The sequence below is a fragment of the Ochlerotatus camptorhynchus genome, unplaced genomic scaffold (assembly GCF_037179485.1).
Source record: "Ochlerotatus camptorhynchus isolate MF236.1 unplaced genomic scaffold, CSIRO-AGI_Acam_v1.1 ptg000162l, whole genome shotgun sequence".
Lineage (NCBI taxonomy): Eukaryota > Metazoa > Arthropoda > Insecta > Diptera > Culicidae > Ochlerotatus > Ochlerotatus camptorhynchus.
This window is the reverse complement of record NW_027040652.1, coordinates 1,187,980-1,212,600: the sequence shown is the minus strand read 5'-3', so window position 1 is coordinate 1,212,600 and position 24,621 is coordinate 1,187,980. Positions and strand designations below refer to the sequence as shown.

The 24,621-nt window shown below is 38.0% G+C and overlaps 2 protein-coding genes across 4 annotated transcripts in view; one reads left to right on the top strand and one right to left on the bottom strand.

Moving 5' to 3' along the window:
- Nucleotides 1-22,458, bottom strand: part of pns (pinstripe) — an 84,353-nt gene extending 61,895 nt beyond the window's left edge. For all 3 annotated transcript variants that reach the window (XM_065222245.1, XM_065222244.1, XM_065222246.1), the window contains exon 1: nucleotides 21,031-22,458. In XM_065222245.1, the coding sequence (XP_065078317.1) occupies nucleotides 21,031-21,346 (316 nt within the window). In that variant the 5' untranslated portion in view covers nucleotides 21,347-22,458. The remainder of the gene's footprint in view (nucleotides 1-21,030) is intronic.
- Nucleotides 22,459-22,899: 441 nt separating this feature from the next.
- LOC135701438 (glycerol-3-phosphate phosphatase-like) lies at nucleotides 22,900-24,356 on the top strand. Its single transcript, XM_065222234.1, has 4 exons — nucleotides 22,900-23,019; nucleotides 23,074-23,189; nucleotides 23,245-23,405; nucleotides 23,582-24,356. The coding sequence occupies exons 1-4, from the start codon at nucleotides 22,997-22,999 to the stop codon at nucleotides 24,242-24,244; spliced, it is 963 nt and encodes a 320-aa protein (XP_065078306.1). The 5' UTR covers nucleotides 22,900-22,996; the 3' UTR covers nucleotides 24,245-24,356.
- Nucleotides 24,357-24,621: the final 265 nt, after the last annotated feature.

The following is a 24,621-nucleotide window of genomic DNA, read 5'->3' as shown; positions in this document are numbered from 1 at the left end:
CAAGAAACATATCTGGTCATAGGGTATGACAATGGTAATCGATCTTGCATTGTACGAAGGATTGCTACGTAAAAATCCTTACAGTTCTGTCGGAAAATTAGGAGGGTTTTCTCCGATACTATGTTTTTCCCCCACAGGACTTTCAACCGCAGGTTGCACAGCAAATCCCAGCTCAATCTTGGCTGCCCGCAAGAAAAAATCATCAGAAAGTACGACACTTATGAGCGATTTGAGAGTCACTTTCAAAAGCGCCGGTTTGACCGATTTATCCATAACTGGTTTAATTAGATTGGTTAATTCTGGGAAAAGAAAAGGCACCATCGCTTTGAACACTTTTCAGGAATAGTTCAACTGCAGCAGCAGATGTCATGAAAAAGCTTGGCAAACCGACTTACATCTGTAGATTATTATTTTTCCTGGTTTTTCCTGGCTGATACACGGTTAACATAGGGTATGCTAAGCTTTATATTAGCCGCATATTAGCTTTATATTGCAAAAAGGCGAATTAGCGGGCTTTTTGGTTACTTGGGTGGTTAGCTTGCACCCTGAAATTAGGAGCACAGGCCGAGCTTACATCCCGTAAGTGTATTTATTTTCGCATAGGAGAGATTTGAAAGAAACAAACTAAAATTGTGTGTTGGGATGGATCGATATTAGATCCCTTTTCTTGAGAAGGTTTGAAACAAATTTGCTGAAGTACTGAAATATCTGTAGTTATGAGACATCAAAATCTTGAGCTTGTAAATTTGTCTTAAATTTGAATTAAAATTAGTTTTCTCAGCTATGAGTTATTAACTTTGTTGTTTGTAAATCTTTTTATAATTTAAAATTTGTTCAAAATGTTAACCAAATTTTTGACCTAGGACTACGTATGTGATTTCTATATGGGGGTACACTTTGTGAAAACCTAAAATGAAACATGTAACAAAATTATGAAAGATTTTGAACGTTAATAACTCAGCTGCCCCTGGACCGATTTCTATAATTTTATCACCAATCGATCAGAAATATTTCTACGCATCTGCTAAATTTAGGGCTTTATCATTTTTCAAAATGTCACTATTGGAAATTGCACGGATGTGCAACTGTTGCTATGATAATTTAAATTATCACAGATTGCCTACGAAAAGCTACTTCCCTAACACAGATTTCAAAGTTGAATTCCATCCGGTCTCACCAAACAGTGTTTATTCAGTCACCGCGTGGTGAGTGGTGGTGTCCTCCAGTACACAACGAAAGGCTGCCTGCAAGCAGCGAGCTGCAGCCCACATGAGCATCCATAGAAGGAGGAAGAAGCCGCACCGCTATTGATCGGAATCAGTAGCTCTTCGTAAGTCAGAATTTTCAAATCCAACATTTTGACTCTGATAGTTTTTTTTTTTTAAATATCGAAACTAAGCAAATTCTTATGGAATTCTAGATACAGCCAAACAGAAATATATAAGAATATGTATTAGATTTCAGGAAATAATTTCATTTTTTATGCTTCTTTACCAACAGGGCTGGTAGTGGGTATCTGATACAGTAGTAGTGATTTTAATGACTTACGAAAATTGTGATCAAATAGTGACTTTAAAAGAATAAAAATCTGACAAATAGTGACATTTATTGATCTGATATATATGGTTCCAATCTCTCGTAGATTACCATTGCCAATTCGAAAAATTTTATAAACTCATAAACCTTTTTTCATGCTTCTGAATAAAACAAATGCTAATTCCCATACATTTGTTTTCCAAAAAATATGTTGAGCAAGAGTGCGGTCCAATTGTGACCTCTATTTCCTCACTCGGCACTTTTTTTTTATCTAGGGTTAGTGTGCCAGCTTTGGTCCTCTAATTAGCTCGATCACATTTCACATATTTCGATACAAAGTTAGGACATGTATTTTGCCATATATCTATAGAAATAAAACCATGAGCATACCTACTTCAAATTTGATTTAGGCCATACATGAGACACTTACCCTATCAACACTTTATTGAAAGCAAACAATTTACTAAGTTTATTTTAGATGCAGATCGCGAATTGATGATTAGAACAACGTTTAATCATCTATACCTATATATAGGATGTCTACTCATTTTTCGGGATAAAATTATCTGAGTTCTCCAAGTAAGTAAGTCCAAGATGTAAAAAGATTCAATGTCTTGAAGTTTCGTATTCCATGTACAAGTTCAAGATATTGAGAATATGTTCAAAGTGCCAATTCCATTAACTTAAGTAAAATTGCAGCGACTTACAAGGAGTTCCATGGAATTATAGGGTATTCCAAGAATTCTATGATTGATCCTTAAACGTCAGAAGCGCCAGGGAAATATGAATATATATCAGAAAATTTGCTGGATTATTAAACAAATTAAGAGAACTTCAGGTAAGCATAGATAAGTTCAGAAAAAATCGAGTGTTAATAATGGTTATAATACTTAAGGAACATTTTCGATACTTCATGGCAAATTAATTAATTTCAGTGAAGTTCCAGCAACTTCTTAAAAAAAAATACTGCTAAATTCTAGTAGCCTATAATAGAAGCCTTAGCGTGAAACTTCAAAGGCACAAATGTCAGCTTCCACAAAATATACAAATTTGAAATCGCTACTCTCTGTTTGTAGTAGCACAACAAACAAGGAGTAGCAATTTCAAATTTGTATGTTTTGTGGAAGCTGACATTTGTGCCTTTAAAGTTTCACGCTAAGGCTTCCTTAGAGTATCATCTTAACAAGGATAATTTTCTCGATGTTTGGACAAATCCAAGCTACCGAGCTTCAAAAATTTTACAAACTTCTGGTCTTTGAAAAAATGTCCAGAGCTTGAAAATTTGTCTGCACAATTTTTCGACATCTTAGGCCTGGACAACTTTCAAGATCACGAAGTAAAAAAGCCAGGATATTGGGTCAAGATTTTTTTTTCGAAAACTCAGAAAATTTGTGACAATGTTTAGATTACTGGAATGGAAATTTTTGTTTCAAAAGTTAGACAAATTTTACAAATCAAAATAATAGTGGTTCCGTCAACATCCATTGGACAGTTATCTTCCTCGTCTGTTCGCAACTCTCCTTGTAACACCTCAATTTTTTATGAACCTTTCTACCACAAATTTGTTACTCAATCAATCTGATTTTAGTGACTAAATTTGAAAAAAAAAAAGTGACCTAGCCACTAAAAACTGGCCTGCTACCAGTCCTGTACCAAGGATTACATAGAAGTACACACTTAGAAAAATGGATGTACGTTTAGGTGCTCTGAGACTGAAATATACGAGCGTAAATAAAATTGAGTCATAATAGACGCTAAATTCACCTCAATCAAACGTACTTTCGAGCTCAGTCTCAGTTTCGAAGCACTTAATTTTACATGACATGTTTGTTTACGTCTCTTCATTTATGTCAAATATGGATTCCATCACGTGTAAGATTAGGTATTTCTAAGTGTGTATGTTAAAACATAGTTTACACTTTGATACGATTTCTGGCAAAAGACTTGTTTCAATTGGAATATTTTGTTCATGGATTTTTTTTTATAAATAGTTATTTGAATAATCGATTAACTCGTAATTATTAAGAAAAAACAATATTCGATTATTAGTTATTCTAATATTGCAAAAAAAAAGATGTAACTACTCTTGAACACAATTTTTTGATAGTTCACTTTTGTATCAGAATTTTTTTCCTCTGCTATGTTGTTTTGTTTTCATCAAACTGTTTTTAAAAAAAAAAATTAAAAAAAGTATGCCATCTTCATTGATAACTGATTGAAATCAATTTCAAAGCGGTATTTTTCGCTTTTTATGCCATTGAACGATAATTTCCAGATCATACAACGACAGATCGCCTTAATTGCCTTCAATATTTTAATCACCTAGCCCGATTTCAATTATCGCCACACATTCACCAAGTGTATAAGTGATATGATATAAGTTCCCTCAAATAGTAGAGTTACGCAACCACTCAATTTTCACTGCACCATGGTCTACTCGGCCCAATTTTTTTTCGATCCCATTATAAATTCATACAGCACAAAATTGCAATTATCCGGCCAGCACATAAACACAAACACTTCATTGTTGTAGGCAGCGTGAAATGAAAGTTGATTTGTCACGACTCCCAAAGTCGCGTCGGAACTTTCACTCTGTCACTCCGATTCTCGCAGGGAAATATTGCCGCTCGCGAAACGGTGACGCCATGATATAAAGGTGCTGATTTTGGCTCTTTCTACTCTTGTTATCTTCCGCGTGTGACCATGTAATATCCGAGAAATGTGACGTTTCGCTTCCGTTCGAATGTCGAGCAAGTGCAGCACATTCAATCGCGGTATATTTCCTTCATATATGTAGTTTGAAAATTGCATGTCAAGGTTCCATTCACCGCCACCTTATTGCATCAAAGCGGCAACGACGACGACGACGACGACGGAACAAAAATGAAAGAAATCGACATTCACTTCCGATATTGCCGATTGCTGCCGTGTCGTCGATGGATTGGGGGGAACTGGCAAGAATGATTCATTATGCAAAGAGCATAAATGCGCTGAAATGCGAGGTTTTGTTTTCGTTATTTCATTTTGCCATTGCCTTCGGGCCATTGCGTCCGCCTATTTCCTTTATGTAGGTATACGGTCGATCCGGATCCAAGGTGGAAAAATCGAAAACACAAAACTTTTAGCCCGTGCCTGCGCACCTTTCGGTGAAATTGTGGTTCGTTTTCCGTGTTTTGTTTTTGAGGTATTATCCAATTTTCTTGATTAATTGCATATTTATCGGGCGGGCTGCGGGTATTTCGTTGTGGGGGTGAAAAATGATAGCTCGTGCAATGCACTATCTTTCCGGGCGAATTCTTTGGGAAATTTAAACAACTTGGAAGTCATTTAGGATGATTGGATTATGGTAATCGTGCGAAGGTTTCGACGTACAGTAATCCCTCCATATAGGCGGTGGGTGGTACCGTATACCTACCGCTGTTTCTCGGGTATCATTCAACCAATTACGCTGTTTTTGTGTGATAAGTATCAACCTTAAACTAGTTCTCTACAGAAAATCAGTTCAATTGGTTGAAGGATAGCCGAGAAATAGCGGTGGTTGGATGGTACCACCCACCGCATATATGGAGAGGCTACCGTAATAGATTATATTTGTTAAGCCTTACGATTTTATCCGACGAAATTACAGAATTCACTACCAGAGGGCAAGCAGCCCTCAATGGAAAATCAACTTGAGAATGAATGGCGAAATTCACTAGTAATTAAAGATATCAATAATGGTGCAATTAGGTGGTAAGAAAGAGCAAAATGTAGATATTTTCTTACTGCTAGAAGCAAGGTTTGAAGAGAAATTGGCTATTTTTTCGAAAATCTCCGTACCGAAAAACAGGTTTATCGATTACTGGTGGGGCGACATCTCCGGAGGCATAATTGTTTTTGTAAACAAACACGTCAATCGCCGATTTCCCGCGATTAAAATAACAATCTCGTGAACAAAAACTATACCAAACGATAGAGGAACCATTCCTCTACCTATTTGTGTTTTTGAGGAACTCAAAATTGAGCTTTAATTCGCGAGAAATCGACAAATGACGTGTTTTTTTTTACAAAAGCCATTGCGCCCTAATATATCCTAGACAAATGGTAAGTTACTAATTCGCTATTGTCGCTGTAATCGCCGTAGGCAGTACCGTTAGTATATTTAAAATTAACCATCAGCCGCTGAAACTATATGAATTATCGCGTATCTCTGTTGTTCATTACATACCAAATGAAAACTCAATCATATTTTGCCGTATGTGGTTGTCTGACAATTATAGTTTACTGGAGTAATCACCAGCTTTCGATTATCTTTATTTTTCTATTGAAGCATGCTCAATTTGGCACGGCCTCGAAATCCTCCTATTAAATAGTTTACGTTTAGAAATTAGTCCATTTAGGACTGGTATAACATAGATCTTTATATATATTAAGTGTAAGTTGGTGTCAGTTGAGACACGTATTTCAAGTGTAAGCACCTGTTTGATTATGAGTTATAAAAAAAAAACTCTCCAGAAATCTCCAACCAACAAATCGAATTAGTTCTGCTAGACATAATTCGCCACATCAGCCAACCCACAAGACAACAAATTTACTCAACATTCAATCAAACTTTTTCAATCAAGTAAACCCACGTGCCGGTTCTGTTGTTGACTAGTAGCGAGCACCGCATACAATATCACATTGCTTCTTTTTTAAGTAACTCCCGAAGCGTCCGACGAAGCCAATCATCAATTCCCACCCACCTACTCCTTTAACCTCGTATTAGTCACCGACAGGTGACCACCTCCTGGAAAACGATCGCCGATGCTGGCCTTTCAAGGCAAGATGACGACAGTTCTAGTTCAACAGATACAATAACACAACTGAAATGAATCCGAACACAACCCGTCGAAGATGTGCGGATACGTCATCCATCCGTCTTACAGATAGTCAACCGTGCAAAGTGGCTGATCTCCCGGTATTATAAATACACATTAAGAGCTAAACCAATATCAAACCGACAGCAATTGCCCGTTGGTATTGGGATGAAATTTCCCTGTATATTTTTGGTCGACGGAAACAGTCAATTTAGGCAAGGCCCGGACAGGCCACGACCGACAACCGCTCAGCGACGTACGGAATGATGGATGTAGTGTGAGCGTGTCGGTATCACTTGACGCGAGTGTACATATGGTTGTTTACTTTATGCTTCCTGAATGACTAGGTACAACATTTTTCGGATGCTTTCTTTGGTGATGTTTGATGTAGAATCGTCGGATCAGACGGGTTCGGAAGCAATTGTGGCGCAAACGGAAGGCAGGTCAGACATTTACTGCATGAGTTTTTCAGATGTGAAAAGCTGTTACTGAAAACTGTATCGCACGAATATTTTCAATTCCCTCACGAGTGTACCCAGGATGCGTTGCGAGGCGAAAGATGGTTTCGACATGTAAATTTACGGAACCAGACGCTTCGGTTGGTACAAAACAAAACAAAAATGATGTACCAACGGATCGTAAAAAAAAACATAGATCTACACGAAGGGCTGCAGTAGCACCAATATGATGGTTCGAGAGTCGGTGGTAGTAGCAATATACGTGTATACAAATATTGCATCAATGCGAACGACCCAGTTAAGATTCATTGCAGTAATAATAGGAAGAACGGCCGGTCGTCGTGCATGTGTGCTTCATAACGCGTACAGCAGCCAGCGTCGGTCGTCAATTATGGTAATCCCTAGCACTTTGCATTGCTGCGAACTTATGTGAATGGATTTATGTCGGTGGTGTGTTTACGCAAATTATGGTGATTACTTCCCGGTTACGCTGTGAATTGAAGATTATGGATGTAAGAGCTTCACAAATATCTGCGGTTTTGATCACGATCCTAGTCCAACCTAAAATGCAGGTTAGAAGATTCTTGGGAAACATTGAAAGTAATCTTCCATCAATTCCCTTATTCCTTTCGCATGTCAAAGTCGATAAATTTGAATCCAGCCTGACAAACCCTCAAAATAACAAAAGCCAATTTGCCAATCATTTTGAAGAATATATTAAAAAGCCCCCAAAAAGGGAAGGACATCGCGTGGCCTCAGATAGTTAACTATTCCAAGCCCCGCGAATACGGAGGAAGCAGACGGCTGTAATTGAGCCGAAGGAGAGTGAGAGCGCTGAAAATTAATAGCTTCTTATACATTGGGTTTGGGGATGGAAGAGAACCTTGCCTCAAAAATAAAAACCTATTAGTATAGTCCAGTAAGCTACGGCTTCGCCTTCGAACACCGATGGGCGTGTAAACACCCTGATCATTATAACTGAAGGAAGAATGTTTTAGGAACACCGAATTTTTGAACGCTCCCCTCTTCAAATTGCGGCAGTGGCACTCGGAAAGATTACCTCCACAATAAGCACCCACAATTTTCGCACTTTATGGTTAGCCAGCCAGCCCCGACAACGTACTTGGCACTTGATTCTGTGAACGATTGAATTACCCGGGGATTTTGCGAGGGCTTTTTGTTCTAATCCAGCGAACAACGGTTACCACATTTTACGGCGAAAGAATGTGCCAAAATGATATAATAAATCGAATCACGGTATCCGTTGTGCACTGGTTCCCAACAACCACCACCATCAGTGGCCTGCGTGTATTGTGGTGTCTATCAAATGGGACGACGCCGGGAAGTTTTTATGGGAAAAACTAATTTATTTCCCATTAACTTAATCACTTTGGAAAGTAAGTAAGCGGCAAAAGTGGATTCTACCATCGGTTTGGTATAGACAAACTCAAGCAGACTGGTTGGCGATATGATGAATATTAGTAGCAGATGGAATAGGAGAACTCCCGCCAAACGGCACAAATGGGGTTGGTTGTTTATTTATCAGGAGTGGTCATCGTTCTAAAGAGGATAGTCGATCATTTTGGGGGGCAGTTTCATTGAACATTATTTCTCATAATTGTGCTCCATGATTCAAACTAATCAGTCGATCTGAAACCAACATGCTTAAAGAGAATCCTAGTAGAGTTCACAAAAATGAACGTCATGATGGCTGACTTGCAATATCACTTCAAATTTTCCAAAGCACACATCCTGCGAACTATTCCCGAGTAGACGAGAATATAAAATCAATAGCAGGTTTTACTAATAAAATTCGGGAACAGAACATCAACAATTGCTATTAGTTTGATTAATGTAAGATGTAAATATCAAAAAATCTATGGCACCACAACTGAGTAAAGTAATGATTCAATTTTGTCAGCCTTTTTTTCTGAAAATCTTTTCTAATGTTCTACGAAACCCATGCGCTTTTCAATGGTAAAGTATACCTTAAATATCCACCTTGAAGATAAATAAGAAAGCTAAAATCGTAGCAAATTAATATCACATTATATCTCTTGTAGCATATCTCATATCTCATTGGTATCTTTTTTAAATTATTCAATTAAATGACATATTAATAACTTATTCTGCTATAAGATCAAAATTAGCTCTTGAATTCATGATATCAAAATATCATAACAATAGCAAATTATATTTGATAACAGAATAAGCTATTAACTTGTTATAGCGCTCAACTTATTTTGATAGATATTGATAGTTAAATTTGTTATTATTTAGCTCTGGTTAAGCTATCCCGAGCAGGAACCGATAACATATGAATATCTTAATGTGGTATGATACCTTATTTTGGTATGCTTGCCCGACCAGAAGGAAGTATCAGAAATAATACACACTGTGTTACTGATATATAAAATTAATCGTAACATGGTCTGTTATAAAACATGTACCGTTAGTAGTTAAAATAACAAAAAAAATATAACAAGAAATCTTCTACGTACTATCAAGAATATAACAACTATTGTTAGAGTTATATCATATTTTTAAAACACCTTGTTACAAAATAACCCATTAGGGTAAAAACTAAAAAGGGTATGAACTGGACTTTTTAACACGGTTTTTGGGTAACATAGTTTTTGAGTGTTTTCTATTTTTAGATTGTTGTTAAAATATTAAAAAAACAAAATCATCTGCTCTCCACCCCACACACAGCACCCCTTTCTCTTTCCTTTAAGTCTGCTTTACAAACACTAAAAGCGTCTATATAGCTGCCACAGGGATTCGAACCCAGACGTTTAACAATCTTGGCTAGTGGGAAATCTGGTGCCTTTACCATCTAGTCTAAATCTACTGTTGAAGAAGGAGTAGATGTAAGCTAACGTATGCCTTCTTAGTTCGCTGGCGCCGGTAACTGAGTTAAAAATAAATCGTGTCTTCCCAACACCTCTCACTCTCTGCACTCTTGCTGCACTGATGTAAACGGAGGGTGGCTAAATATATTTGTAACAAAGTTTGTTATAATTCTCAAATATTGTCGTAAGTATTGTAAAGTACTCGCTAATAAGAAATTTTATTTTTTCTGATTATAAAGTAGCATAAGCATTAAACTTAGCTATATGAAAGTAATTAATTTAAGTATATGCAACAAAACAAAAATAAGATGAAAGCGATTCATTGATGCACTATTTGAATTCTAATACATTGTTAGTTGCACATTTTGTTTGGTTATGCGTTGAGATCTGTCTCCCACACCATTGCAAATTAAAGATATATTCGAAGTTAGTTTTGATTGCTTATGTTCGATGGTTAGTGTTGCAATTTTCCATTGATCATTGTAATTTGTATATCATCAAAAACATATTGATTTTCACAAATTGCAAAATATTTATTTGAAAAGATGCACGCAAAAATTCAAAGAACGCAACTGAACTGATAATTTATGTTTTTGGATTCCGTTCATGAGCGAATATATCATTGGTTCACACTATTATTGCGCAATCGTTCCTAGATAGTTAAAATCTAGGTAAGCCTTTTGATTAGAAGCGTCTTGCAGTGACAATTTCAATTTTATAATGCTAGTTGTGCATTCTTAATCACCAATGTAACATTTTCAGGTTTTACGGAATCAATATATAGTAGCCTAGTCGCTTTGGGATAGGTAGTTTGATTCGACTTGCGAAATGAGGCCCCTGGATTTCCATCGAAATAGAGAGAATCGAGTTAAGGAGAGATCGAGTAAGGGGAGTTGACTGTAATGATTTATTTAATTCTTAGTATCCCAATCAGAAAAGAATGCTGTAAAAAAATAGGGGAAAAAGCACTAACTTTGGCCTATGGATCTAATAATTCGTAGAACAATACATCATCTGGACAATAGAAATGAATATGTTTGACTTTTAGTTTATCATTATCAAAAAAAAAAATGCTTGCCTTCGAAATTAAATTATGGGCCCAATATTAGGGACACTTAGGCTGACATTAAGGACATTAACCCTATTAGCCCAATTCCATGTGAAAAACTTTTCCGTAGCCCTTAAATAAATTTAAATTCTACTACTGGCTCAAGACTAAAACAAAACAAAAATTAAAATAAAACAAACCGTTTCATTTTTCGGGCTACTAATGCTAACAAACTTAGTTAAAATGTTGTTTTAAATTTTATTCTAACAAATTGTGTAACAATTTTATATCAAATACCATGACGATTTTTTATTCCTCATTTAACCACAGAGTTCTTAAAACAAGATTATATCAACGGTTGTTATATATAACAGAAGTTGATAAAATCATGATATAATTTTGTTATAACGTTCTGGTCGGGTGTGCTTTAAAACCTTGTTTTGATATTATTCAGTTATCAAAATATTTTATAAAATATCAAATAAATATCAAAATAACAAAATGTGATCTTTCAGTTTTTAGACAATAACACCTCAAAGAGTTATTGTATTGGTATTAGAAGACCTTTCAAATAGCAAGTTATGGTATTCTGGCATAAAAAAGCGTCTGTTATCCGTCAGTTATTACAATAACTAAATTATATATTAGTTCGTTATTCGTAGAACATTTTTAGGTATTATTTTTGGTATTTCACTTCTTATGTCTGCCTCGTCAATACCATATTAAGGTGGCCAGTTATGCTCTTTTCATACCTGAATTAGGTTATTTAATGCTCGGGATTTCCCTTTACCCGGGTTGTGAAATCACACATGAAATTGCTACTCTGCAGCAAACGTGGGGTAGCAGCAGTTTCACTTAGGGCTGTCCATAAACCACTTGAACAATTTTTAAGGGATTTCAAAACCCTTTCCCCGCGTGGAAAATCACCAAAAAATTATAATATAGTGTTCGCACCGTGGAATATCGTCAATTAACGAGCCTTCGCGTACTCTCAATCCATAGTTATTGATTGAGAACTTTCTATGTTAACCAGTTCATGAATTTGTACATTGTTTGGCCAGCACAATGATACTCTATGCCCAGGAAAGTTGAGAAAATGTTCAACCCGATTGGTTTTATGGACCGGATCGGGTTTCGGAACTTACGCTTATGGCATGGTTATGCAACACCTTGACCGAGTAGGCTGTCTGAGACCACAAATCTTTTGTTTTCCCTAGACTGTCCACGGTGTAAATGGTCAGTCCCTTAACCCTTAACCATCAAAAAAAAAACCTCAATGTCATCGTATGTTGCATTTGATCGAACGCTATTAAGTCGAATTATATACCGCAGCCATCAGCCTGTTAAGGCCTGCAGCTTTGGAGTGTTCTCGAATCATGCATTTTGTAAATTCACAAAGGCAGCCAATAGCCTTCTTTATTCGTACAGCTATGTCGATCTTGGTTCCGACGTAATATGGCTGTTAAGATATTGGTAGCTTAAGATTTTCTTCACTGCCTGCTCAGATACCGTAAGGGGGATACTTAGAAGACGTAGCGTATGTTTGACCAATTATAGACTTCTCTACTCCACTCGTAGTGTCGCAGGTAGCAATGGCATACGAGCGAATTTCGTCGACTGAAATCCAGAAAGAGAGCCGCTCTTAGGAAATTCACCAAGTACCGCACACTATCCCTTCAACGTCACTATGTCAGGATCAATCACGAATACAAACGAGTTGAGAAACGGTGCTTTCTTCAGTATCGACGTGTATTGCAGAGAAAGCTAAAGTCACGTCCCAAGCAGTTTTGGAAGTTTGTCAAAGAACAACGTCATGAAGCTAATCTGCCGTCGTCTATGATACATAATGGTAACGTGGCCTCATCTACGCAAGATATCTGTCAGCTGTTCTCTGAAAAATTTGCTAGTATCTTCACCGACGAGAGACTGAGTGACGACCATGCCCGACTGGCTGCCAGTTACGTACTGGCCAAACCATGAGCAGAATTGACATCAATCCCGAGATGTTTTCCAGGGCTTCCTCGAAACTCAAGTCGTCGTACAATCCGGGTCCTGACGGAATTCCATCGGCGTTCCTCAAAACGCTCTTGGACAGTTTGTTGTCTCCACTGCAGCACGTTTTTCAGCGGTCCGTGGACGTCGGCGTTTTTCCATCCTGTTTGAAGCTGGCGCACATGTTTCCAGTACACACTTCGCTTAGCGCTATTATTCGAACTCGTTGTTATGGAACCGTTACTCGCTCACTGTAAGCCGTATATTAGTATCGACAAGCATGGTTTTGATGACTGGTCGCTCCACTGCCACTAACTTGCTGTGCCTTACTTCCTACATATCTAACAGTATGTCGGATTGTGCTCAAACGGATGTCATTTACACTGACTTATCTGCAGCCTTCGATAAATTGAATCATCGCATATCTATCGCAAAACTGGACAGGCTCGATATCCACGGCTGCCCTTTGCTATGGTTTCAGTCGTACCTCACCGATCGCTATGTTACTGTTGTCATTGGTGATCACCAGTACCGTATGTTCGCCGCCACGTCCGGCATACCCCAGGGTAGTCACCTGGGACCGCTGATTTTCCTGATTTACTTCAACGACGTGAATCTGGTAATTTAGGAACCACGATTATCTTACGCAGATGACCTTAAACTTTTCCTTCGAATTCACTCAATTGAAGACTGTTGTTTCCTTCAACGTCAGCTGAGTGCTTTTGGTGATTGGTGTATTCTGAATCGTATGTGGGTTAACCCAAGGCGGGGAGGTGGCTGTCAAATACGAACAATCGTCGCCTACCTCGCATAACTGGTTCCAAACGTAAACAAGCTATAAGAAACCTACAGCGTTTGTTTACGTTTGGAACCAGTTTCATACAAGCATGATCAGTAGGCTGATTTGACTGCACGTCCCCCCCCCCCCCCTCCCCAGGGTTAACCCGTCCAAATGCTCGGTTATCTCTTTTTCGCGCCAGAAAGAGACTATTATGTTCAAGTGTGTTTTGTTATGCATTGAAATTGAGCGCGTCAGTCAAATGAAGGACCTAGGTGTGATTTTTGATACACAACTCTCTTTCAAGCAGCACATTTCGTATGCCGTCGACAAAGCTTCCAGAATTCTAGGGGTTATCTTCAGGATTGCCAAAGACTTCACGGATATCGACTACCTTAAATCGTTGTACTGTTCCTTGTCTCGCTCCATATTAGAATACTGCTCGGTTGTCTGGACTCCTCACTACAACAACGGTGTCGAAATAGTTGAGTCTGTTCAGCGACGGTTCCCTTCCGATTGCCTAGCTACGAAAGTCGTTTGCAACTGATCCATCTGGAGCCTCTGTCGGTCCGAAGAGATAGAGCAAGGGCATTGTTAATTGCAGATATTTTGCAGGTGCGATTGCCCTGTTATCCTTGAACAAATTGACATCATTGTTCAACCCAGAGCCCTATGGAATAATTTAATACTGCGACTGCCCACACAGCGAACTAATTATAGCATGTTCAGCGCAATCGGTGGTTTACAGAGATTCTTCAATAGGGTCTCCGCACTATTTGACGTTTAGTTCGTTTTTTTTTCTAGATCAGGTTAGTTTATCTAGCAATGTTCCTCTTTTACGAGATGACTGTTGACTTATTGATGTTTAGTTTAGGTTACATCATTGGGACAATGACCTCTGTTGATTTTAAGTCATAAAAAATAAATTAATAAATAAATAAATGTCATATTTTTTCTACAAAAAAGACGTATTCTAGAGCAATTTGCTACATTGCATGAAATCTCTGAGAACTTTACATGATATATAATGTAAACTTATATGATATGTGACGCTCCATTTTTGTGAATCATACTTAACAGACATTTACCCTACTTTTTCGAACTGTATATAAACGGTTATTTTTTAACCCCTTTTTTGTTTAAGGCAGGGATGTTAGTTTTTTTTTTCAAATAACCGGGAAAACCGGGAATTGAAAAATTGAATTGGAATGGACACCCGGCTTTAAATTTTTATATTAGCTTTATATCAGCATTATATTGCTCTTTTTGCATTAGTGGGGTCATTTGAAGTATTTTAATTTTTGTGTGTCAATCCTACCTCTTTAATTGTACACGTAATCATGAAATTTTTTCAATGTTTTAATTTAGGAACTCATCTCTAGATATTTTCGCAAATTTGTCAAGTTTTTACTTAGGATCATTCCAAAAGGTCTTCAGAATTACTCAAGTAACCAACAAACCTGCTAATCACCCTTTTTGCAATATTTATAAGGCTGACGTACGACTGATATATAGTTTGGAAAGCCTATACAGTAATGCACTGATATCATCGCTTAGAATGATCACACATGTTTATTATATTGCAAAGAAGACGTACTCATTATTTAAAAATTAAAGGTCCGCATAAGCGGGCTGTCCGGTATTCGGAACATTACGGTATTAACTTTATATCGTAAAAAAGACAATTATCGGGTAGCTAGCGAGCTTGTTGGTCACTTGGGTACTTTTACTCTCAGGATATCCCTATAGTCTTATGCTTTCCGTTACTCCCAATAAATTTTCAGCAAACAGTCTCAGAATTCTTTGGCAAACACTTTTTAGGAATTCCTTCGAGAGAACTCTTGAAATTCATTCATAATTTATCTTCGCATTCTTAATAATTCTGGCGAGAATTTTCTAAATTTCTCTCTCTAAATTTCATTTCAATTCGCTTGGAATATTCCTCGGACATCTTGAACTGCCATTTAGACGAAGGAAATGTACACTCCCCGAAAATTCTTCTCAAAATGTCCATGTTTTACGCGATTTTTCAACGAAAAATCGAATTTATTTTTTGGATTTCTAAAAATTCCTATGTTAGATTTTATGTATTTTAATAAAGAACTCAAAACATTAATTATTTCTTTTCTCCAATGATTAATTGCTGACAATGCTGTCCCGCAAGCGACAAAAACACCACCTGTTTGGATGCATGGCTGCCAACAGCAGAAAAATAATGTTTTGGGCTGATTTTTTTTTGAAAATAGTGCTTAAATGTTGCTTAATAACATACATACATATGATTGAATTTATTATAATGTTCTAAAAAAACTAGCAATAGACAACCTTTTTTGGAATTCTCTTGACACTCTCCTTACTATGCATTTGGAAATTTCTTCAGATTCTCTTGGAGCACTACTTATAATTTGTTTGGAAATATGCTCAAAATTTCCCCTAGAATTTCGTTAAAATTTAAAATAAAATGACGAAACTTGTTTTCAAGTGCCATTGATTGCTGAAACGAATCATGCTGGCATTAATTTTGTTTGCCATATTTGATTGTTCTTATCAAACCGAGAAAACTATGTTGGGCACCCGGGAAAAACTGGGAAATTATTTCTTTAATCGGGTGTCCACCCTAAAACAGGGTGACCATTCATCCAGGGAAACCGGTAATTAGTTAGTCCGGATTAGAAAATAATATATAAAGTTTACTTCGGAGTCTCATTTTTTCCGAAGCCCTGAGTAGGTTTTACCGTGCGAGTCAGGCTTTCCCTTTTGAAGAGTTTTCGTAAACCGGTATCTTTTATTTTGATTGCATGAAATCTTAACAACTCTTCGAATTCTCTGATATTTAATAGCTATTTATCAAATCCCGAATCTTGAATTTCTGTACCCGGGGACTGCAAATTTACAATGCCTGAATTATATAGGAAATGGCCTATGGATCTAAGATTGGGCCCATCGCTAAAAATCTGTTATGTATCAATTTTATCTAGTTGAACGCGTCATTGGGACGGTACTAATGGATATTTTTGGTGAAAATTTAGTCGATTGCTGATTTCTTGAATTTGCCCAAAATTAGGGGCATTTAGGCCGAAATTACATTCATTTCCCCTATGAAGATTATTTCTAGATTTCTAGACGATAACTCTCCATTGGATATCTATGGAATTTTGTTAGATTTTTTGTTTAAATCGTCCCAAAATGTCTTCAAATATGCTTCCAAAATTCCACTGAATAATTTCCCTCGAGGGAACTCTAAGAATTCACTCTACAATTATCTTGTCTCATAAAATTGTCGCGAGAATCCCTTTAAATTTATCTCCACGCAGAAAAAATACACTCTGAAAAAAAATCAAGAATTTTTGCCAAAAAAGCAGTTCCAAGCCAAATGAAGATTCGGAAAAACTTGACCCTCTCCGATTTGCATAATTGTGTGTGTCGCAGCCGCTGTAGAGTTGGCCGCAATGCCTACCGTTACGGAGTCGTGACAGGAGCGCCCATTGCTCCGGGACATCAGCATAAACGTCAAACGGACAAAACAGCGCTTGGGTTTCGGCAGCCAACATACTTTCTATTATACTGTAGAGAATTGAATTCTGTCTTTGTTAAGTTGCATTATACTAGTTAAATAATTATTAAAGTAAACCGCTAGTGACCATTGAATAGAAAGGCACGTTGCAGAAGGAATTTAGTAGTGATTAGTTGGAAGGAGGATTAAATCGAAGGTAGCTATTGATTGGCAAACGGAAAGATCGAATTATGATTGTGATTTATTTAGGGGAAACAGGTATCTGTTGGACTCGTTGTTGGATTGGGGCCGGAAGCTGGCATTCAGGAATTGTTGGAATATTGAAAGGCAAACTGAATTGTAAGTTGCTCATTAAATTATTGGAGGGTTCATTCTATTAATTTCTGCTCCAATTACAGTTTTGAAGCGCTTGAAAATACACGCTCTCGAATCTCAGTCGGCCGTTTTATTCCTCTCAACAGTGTGTTATGGGCAATCATTCACATTTTTACAAAAATTGGACCATTTTGGATGTGATGTGTTTTTCTAATTTTTCAATAAACTGTAGCACGAGAACGTCACTTCTGATCGAAATGAAGTCTGAGTCAAAGTTGGACACCCCAAAAAACCATGCAAATATGTTTTGTTCAATTTTCGATCTCCAAAGGTTATTTTAATGGTATGAATGGTATAGCATAAGAGAAGGTCCATTAATTATGTCACGCAAATTTGGCCCATTTTCAACCCCCCTCCCCCGTTTGTCACATTTTTTATATGGACCATAATTGTTTTTTGTAAGGCTCTTCACAGTTTCCAAAACCCCCCCTTCCTTCTAAAAGTGTTACATAATTAATGGACGATCCTTAAGTATTCTACTACTACTTTTATTTCAAAATTTGGCCAACCCAATTCTGAAAAAATCAGTCACGATTCTTCAGAGTAAATTTTGAAAAATATTGTAGCTTTGGGTGAACTTTTAGCACACAAAATTTGAAAATTAAAGGGTGTCCACGATGAAATTGCCACACTATGAAATTGCTCTAACTTTTTAACCGTTGGGTAGAATTTAATGAAAATTTGGGTGGATTTAGTTCATAGTGCATTATTTACATCCTGCAAGTTTTAAAGTCCTGTGATCAAAACTCGCGGAAATGCAGTCGAAAGAACAGCTCGTGCGTGATAAAATCTTGCGCATTCATCACGAGAACAAGGATCTCTCGCATCGTTCCATCGCTAAAACGTTGGGAATCGCGAATTCCACGGTGTCGCGAGTGATTAAGCGGTTCGAGGAACGGTTGACCACCGATCGGAAGCCCAGAAGTGAAGGAAAAAGTATTCCGTACAACACCAAAAATCACAACCGCGTAGTTGGGGCCTTCAACCGAAATCCGAACGCCTCCGTTAGGGATGTGGCTAAGAAGCTGCACCTAAGCCGAAGTTTTGTCCAGAAGGCCAAAACTAAGGCTGGGCTTCGAACGTTCAAGGTACAAAAGGCCCCTAATCGCGACGAGAAGCAGAACAAGTCCGCCAAAACCCGTGCCAGGAAGTTGTACCTCAACATGCTGACGAAAGTTGAATGCTGCATCATGGACGACGAAACATATGTGAAGGCCGACTTCAAACAGATCCCCGGCAACCTGTTTTTCACGGCCAAGGATAAGTTCAGCGTTCCGGAGCATGTCCGCACTCAGAAGATGTCCAAATTTGCGAAGAAATTCCTGGTTTGGCAAGCCATCTGCACGTGCGGGAAGCGGAGTGCACCTTTCGTGACCCAGGACACGATGAACGGACAGGTGTACATAAAAGAGTGCCTCCAGAAGCGGCTGCTTCCTCTCCTGAAGGCCCACAACGTCCCAACAATCTTCTGGCCGGATTTGGCCTCATGCCACTCCTCCAAGGACGTGCTGAAGTGGTATGCGGACAATAAGGTCAATTTCGTGCCGAAAATGTTCAACCCTCCCAACACTCCGGAGCTCCGCCCCATCGAGAAGTACTGGGCGATTATGAAGCAGCACCTTCTTAAACGACCTAAGGTAGTGAAGACAGTCGAGGAACTGAAGAAAGTATGGGTTTACATGTAAAAAACGGTTGATTCACAGGTTGTGCAGAATCTTATGGCCGGGGTTAAGGCCAAGGTGCGGGCATTTGCGTATGGACTGTAAATAAAATACGAGTAAAATGGTAAAATGAAGTTTAATAGTTATTTCTCAATCCCTGAAAATTTGATGGCAATCGGATGAAAACTCGAATTTTGCGAATCAATTTTGTGTGTGGCAATTTCATCGTGGACACCCTTTATATTGAACAATTTGCCTACGAGGAAAGTTTCATTCAATACCTTTCAAATGATCTAAAAAGAACGAAAATTGGACGTAACATGACAGAGATATGAACGTAATAAATTTGTCATGTTTTTTTTTGGAGGTGTCCTTAAAATTATGCTCGGGAGTGTACCTGTTTTTTTCAAGGTAATTTTAAGTACAAATTCCAAAAAAGTATATTTTCATTTTTTTTTATTTATAAAAAATAGCTCAGGAGAAATGCAAACTTTTGGAATAAATAAAACTATTGACGAAAATCGTTGAACAAGAACATTTGGTCAAATATATAAACTTTTTACTAGTACGATTTTGATGTAATTTCTTAACTGGAAACAATATTTGAGACATTTGAAATCGTTATCTGTGCAATAATAGTTAATCAGTTAATGTGAAGTAACGAAATACAACTAAAAGTTGATTGTTCTACGATTTTTGTCAATTTTCATGTGTTCATGGTTTTACATACTCCTTAAGTTAACATTTTTCATGAGTATTATTAAAGAAATTAATTATAAATATTGAATTTATACTTCTTAAGATATTCCAGTATACTTTTTTAAATTTTTACTCTAAATTACTAAAAAAAATACCATGTGTTATTATAGAATTATTTTGATTTTCTAAAAAACTTTGTCTCAGATGTCATTTGATCAGAAGAAATGTTTTAGTGCTACAATTTATTGAAAACTGTCAGACGCCATTTTGAAAAAAAAAAATAATATCTAAAATTGCCGAAAATGTGAATAACACCTAATTATGCAATGTTTCGTGCAAGCCGGAGAAGGTTGAGTTTTAAATTTTTGATTTTTTTTTTCATTCTATTTGGTCTGGAACTGGTCAACTGTTAGAAGTGTTTACGAAAAGATATGTGTTTTGGTCAATTTTGAAATGTCCGTGGATGAACAAAAAAAAAAAAAAAAAACACATTCATAACATTCTATAAGTCGATTTTTCTTTAACTCGATGATCTCTTCAATATTGAGATATGGAGAGTGGACTGTAGTTCAATAGAACTACATAGTAGCTCAAGGATTCTTCAAAAAAGTTCAGTTAACTCCATAAAGTTAAAAGATAATGCTTTTCGAACCCTTTGTTAAGATCAGAAAACCTCATAGAAAGTTGAGAACAATCTTGGAAATTTAGGGATCTTCAAAAATTTTCATTTAGTTTTAAAGATGTTCAGAGAATCTAAACAAAATTCAATGAACATCAGAAAAGCTTTTAAAACATGAAAGTTGCTTCGGAAGCCCCTAAAAAATATATGTAAGAAAGTATTGAACATTTTATGAACCATCACGTAATTCTGGAGAAGTACAAGGTGGACCCTCATATCGTTTAAAAATATCCCATTGGGATACTTCTCATTCATATTTGTTAACAATAAACTTAACCAAGCTTTCACTCTTAGTTCTACCATTTTTCATAGAAATGCCAATTCTGTCACTCTTAAAAAAAATGTAAAAGCAATCCAAATTTTTCTCACAATGTCATAACCCGGTACTATGTAGCATTAGCATGAATGTATTTGAAAATGGTCCGTAGGCAGCATTTGCTACTAGATGCTAATAGCTGAATTTTATTTCGATTGGTGCTAATAAAAAAATGTAGTTAACTAAAATTGCACATGGAATTTATTCATTGCGAGGAGATGGCTTCTCTATCAATCTTACACACTGCATTCTTAAATAGATAATTTAAAAAAAAGTTACCGTACCTGCAAACAGGTCCATCTCAAGTCCAGACGCCAAATCCAAACCGCAGATGACAAAGTAATCCGCAAAGCGACAAAACTGCTGCTGCAGACTATCGTTCAGTCCTTTGGGTTTCCCGATGACCTCCAGTTGGCTGGTAGAACCTCCCATGCTGCTGGACGCTCTACTGTTGCTGCCGCTGCAGCACGATTCAGCACCTGTGGATGCATCTGGCTGTGGTGGTTGTTGTTGTGGTTGTTGCGATTGTTTACCACAGCCATTGGCACTGCTGTTATCACCGTTGCTGCAGCCGAGGCCATTGGATGTTTTCTCGCTCATGTTGCCAAATTGCTCACCGATTGCACAATACCTCAATTACAATTGGCAATTTTTCGGCGTAGATTTTATTTTCGCTCCGTTGTTGTCCGAGCTGGTTCGTTTGGGTAGTTATTTACAATTTTCTCAAAGCCATTTTTTCACAGCACACCGAGCACACATTGGTAGCTCGAGGGGAGAATAAATAGAATATAACCCCTTTCGAAGCGTGAAGGGGGTTGTAGAGAAGGAGAGAGCATACGGTGAGGTAAACGTAAAATAAAATATTGATACACACAGTCCACTTCGTGGAGTGGACGATTCGGACGTACACAGAAAAAAAATATACACAATCGTGACTCGCTGGTGACCTTCTTCACCAAAACATACGCTCTTCGTTTTCTTCTTGGTTTTCCGCACACGTTAAATACCTCGCCAGTCGCAAAATGCGCGAGAGAGGACGTGCAGCACTAGCACAATCACAATCACGCATGTAGCGTAAATATCTCACTCAAACACACGCGCACGTGAGCAAAGAGCGTAAGACCCCTTTGATTGCTAGGAGATCGATTTTCTTTGCTGCTTGTATTTTTTTCTTATTACCACTTCATCTTGGCAGCTTCATTTCATCTCGCCTTTTAGATGCTTTCCTAACTCTTATATCATAGCACTTCTTTCGAATGGCCTTTCTGCGTTTCTTTCTCTCCCTTGTGTATTGGTTGAATTTTTAATTTATTTCATGTTTTCGTCAGCGACTGCTTTGACGGCCACGACGACGATAAACTACAGGAAACACGGACGACAATCGATAACGCGACACCGAGACATTCACAATTTAGGAATGCATCTATCTCCTAGATCTTGGATCACTAGGGAACTCGTTCACGTCACACGAATTGTTCACGATACACAAGTGCGAAAGTATTAGCGAAACAACAGCAACGTTCACCTTCTCTAATTGCGCGATTTCTTTTGTTCGAGGAGCAAGGATTTCTGTTTTGCACTAGGTTTATTTATTTTTTTTTTGCTATATAGCTATCCGCCTTCCAGCTTCCTTATGTCGAGAACTGCGTAGCGATTTACGTACGTCCGCGTACATCGGTAGCTGAAGAAAGACAAAGACGTACTGAAGACACAAGTGTGTACGCCATGAGCTTCAACCCCCGTCGCGGTGAGCACGGGAGAGAGCGAACGTGTGATGAAACAAATACAATCAAAATGAGTTGCCTTCGCTCTCCGCGGCTTACAGTTTGACAGCTGTGACTATCAATGTGCTAGTTTCATCGCAGACTACTACTGCGAGAGCGTGATGTTAGCCCATGTTTGATTAATAAAATTGTTTGTATGGAACTGGCTGCTTCCATGCAATAATTTTATTGGAAATAAATCCATCTCGGTAAGTTTCAGTTTTTATTATTAATTATAAATGGTAAGTGATGAAGATAGTGAAGTGTAGTGAAATAGTGAAAATCTGTCAATCCCCTGTCAATTCTGTCAATTCTGTCAATTTTCGTTTACAGTGTACAAACGTGACATTGTCTGTCACTTTCAATGTCAAATTTGTTTGTACCGCTGCTGTGTGAATTTCCCAAGAAGCTGTCTAGTTGTAGTTGGAAAGTTTCTCTTTTATTTAAGGGAAACATTTCCAGATCCAGAATATTTGCAGCTTGTTTTATGCAGAACTGTGTTCGTACTACGTAAGTTCTTCAAGTTACAATTGCAGACATCGATAATCGATAATTGGATTGCAGCTATCGCCTGTTATCAACCATGTACAAGGATTCTGGAACTAATCTTGCTTCCCTTAGTGCTACCGAAATCAAAGAATGGATCAATTCATTCGATACGGTTCTAACGGACTGTGATGGTAATTCTTTTGCATCGTCAATAAAACATTTATGATTGAAAATTTAATGTTTTAGGTGTTATCTGGGTTGACAACAATACACTACCTCAGGCCACCGACGTTATTAACAAGTTCATCGAAAATGGCAAGAAGCTATTCTTTGTGACTAACAATTCTACCAAAACCCGACCCGAGTTTGTGACGAAGTCTGTCAAGTTGGGTTTCAATGTCGGCGCCGTAAGTTATTCCAATTGCTTAATGCACACTACGAAAAGCTCATCTAAATGTTGGGGCCCTGAAGCCGACATATACGAACATCACTTATGACATAATATTAATGCATGGTTACATATATTAATTATTCAAAGTGTATGAAATACATTCATTTTCATCACCTTCATTTCCAATTCAAGGATAACATCATCTCCACTGCCTACCTAGCAGCTCAGTACCTGAAAGGGATAGGGTTCAGCAAAAAAGTCTACGTCGTTGGGTCGACCGGCATCAGCCGGGAGCTGGATGCCGTAGACATCCGACACATCGGAATCGGCTCGGATGTCCTCGAGGGAAGTCTTGCGGAAGCCGTTCAGGGCTTCACTCCGGACCCAGAGGTCGGAGCCGTAATCGTCGGGTTCGATGAGCATTTCAACTTCATCAAGATGATGAAGGCGGCATCGTACCTGGACATGCCGGACGTGATCTTCATCGGGACCAATACGGACGAACGGTTTCCCATGCCGGGTTGTGTGATTCCCGGAACGGGTAGTATTGTGAATGCGGTGACGACCTGTGCCGAGCGGAAGCCGTTGGTGATGGGAAAACCGAACAAGCATATATGTGATATTCTGGAGAAGGAGTACAAGGTGGATCCGAGCAGGACGCTGATGATTGGGGATCGCTGCAATACGGACATTTTGCTGGGGAAGAACTGCGGCTTTAAGACACTGCTTGTTGAGACGGGGATCCACAAAGCGGCGGACATTGAGAAGTTTGCACAGTCCAACGATGCGGAAACGAGACAGCTGGTGCCGGATGTTTATACCAGCAAACTTGGGGATCTGCTGCCATATCTGTGAATGCGTTGCTTTGGAAGGCATCATTCGACTGTGAATCTCTAGAAGAGATTCTTGTACTAGAATGACTTTGCTGTGAGGTGCTTCATAGATGCATTGAAATAAATATAGTCTGCTGGGATGGATTTGTTGTTACTATTTAAATATTATAAGCATCCAAATTTTAAATTTAACTGTATGATCCATTGACAGCCGATAGTCAAACGTAAACCTAAAATGTGATCGAAATGATCAATATAATCGAACAGGGTGGCAACTACCTACAATAACCGGGAAATGCTGAAATTATCAGGGAATTTTTAAACATTTAGTTCAATCGAGTTGCTGAATTCTATTTGTTAGTTTCTGGATCAGATCTATTTCTAAGTCACAGAGTCTTC

Coding starts and splice junctions, on each gene's coding strand:
- LOC135701438 (XM_065222234.1), top strand. CDS start 22,997: ATGCAGAACTGTGTTCGTACTAC. Junction 23,020..23,073: donor CAGAACTGTGTTCGTACTAC/GTAAGTTCTTCA, acceptor ATTGGATTGCAG/CTATCGCCTGTTATCAACCA. Junction 23,190..23,244: donor GGTTCTAACGGACTGTGATG/GTAATTCTTTTG, acceptor TTAATGTTTTAG/GTGTTATCTGGGTTGACAAC.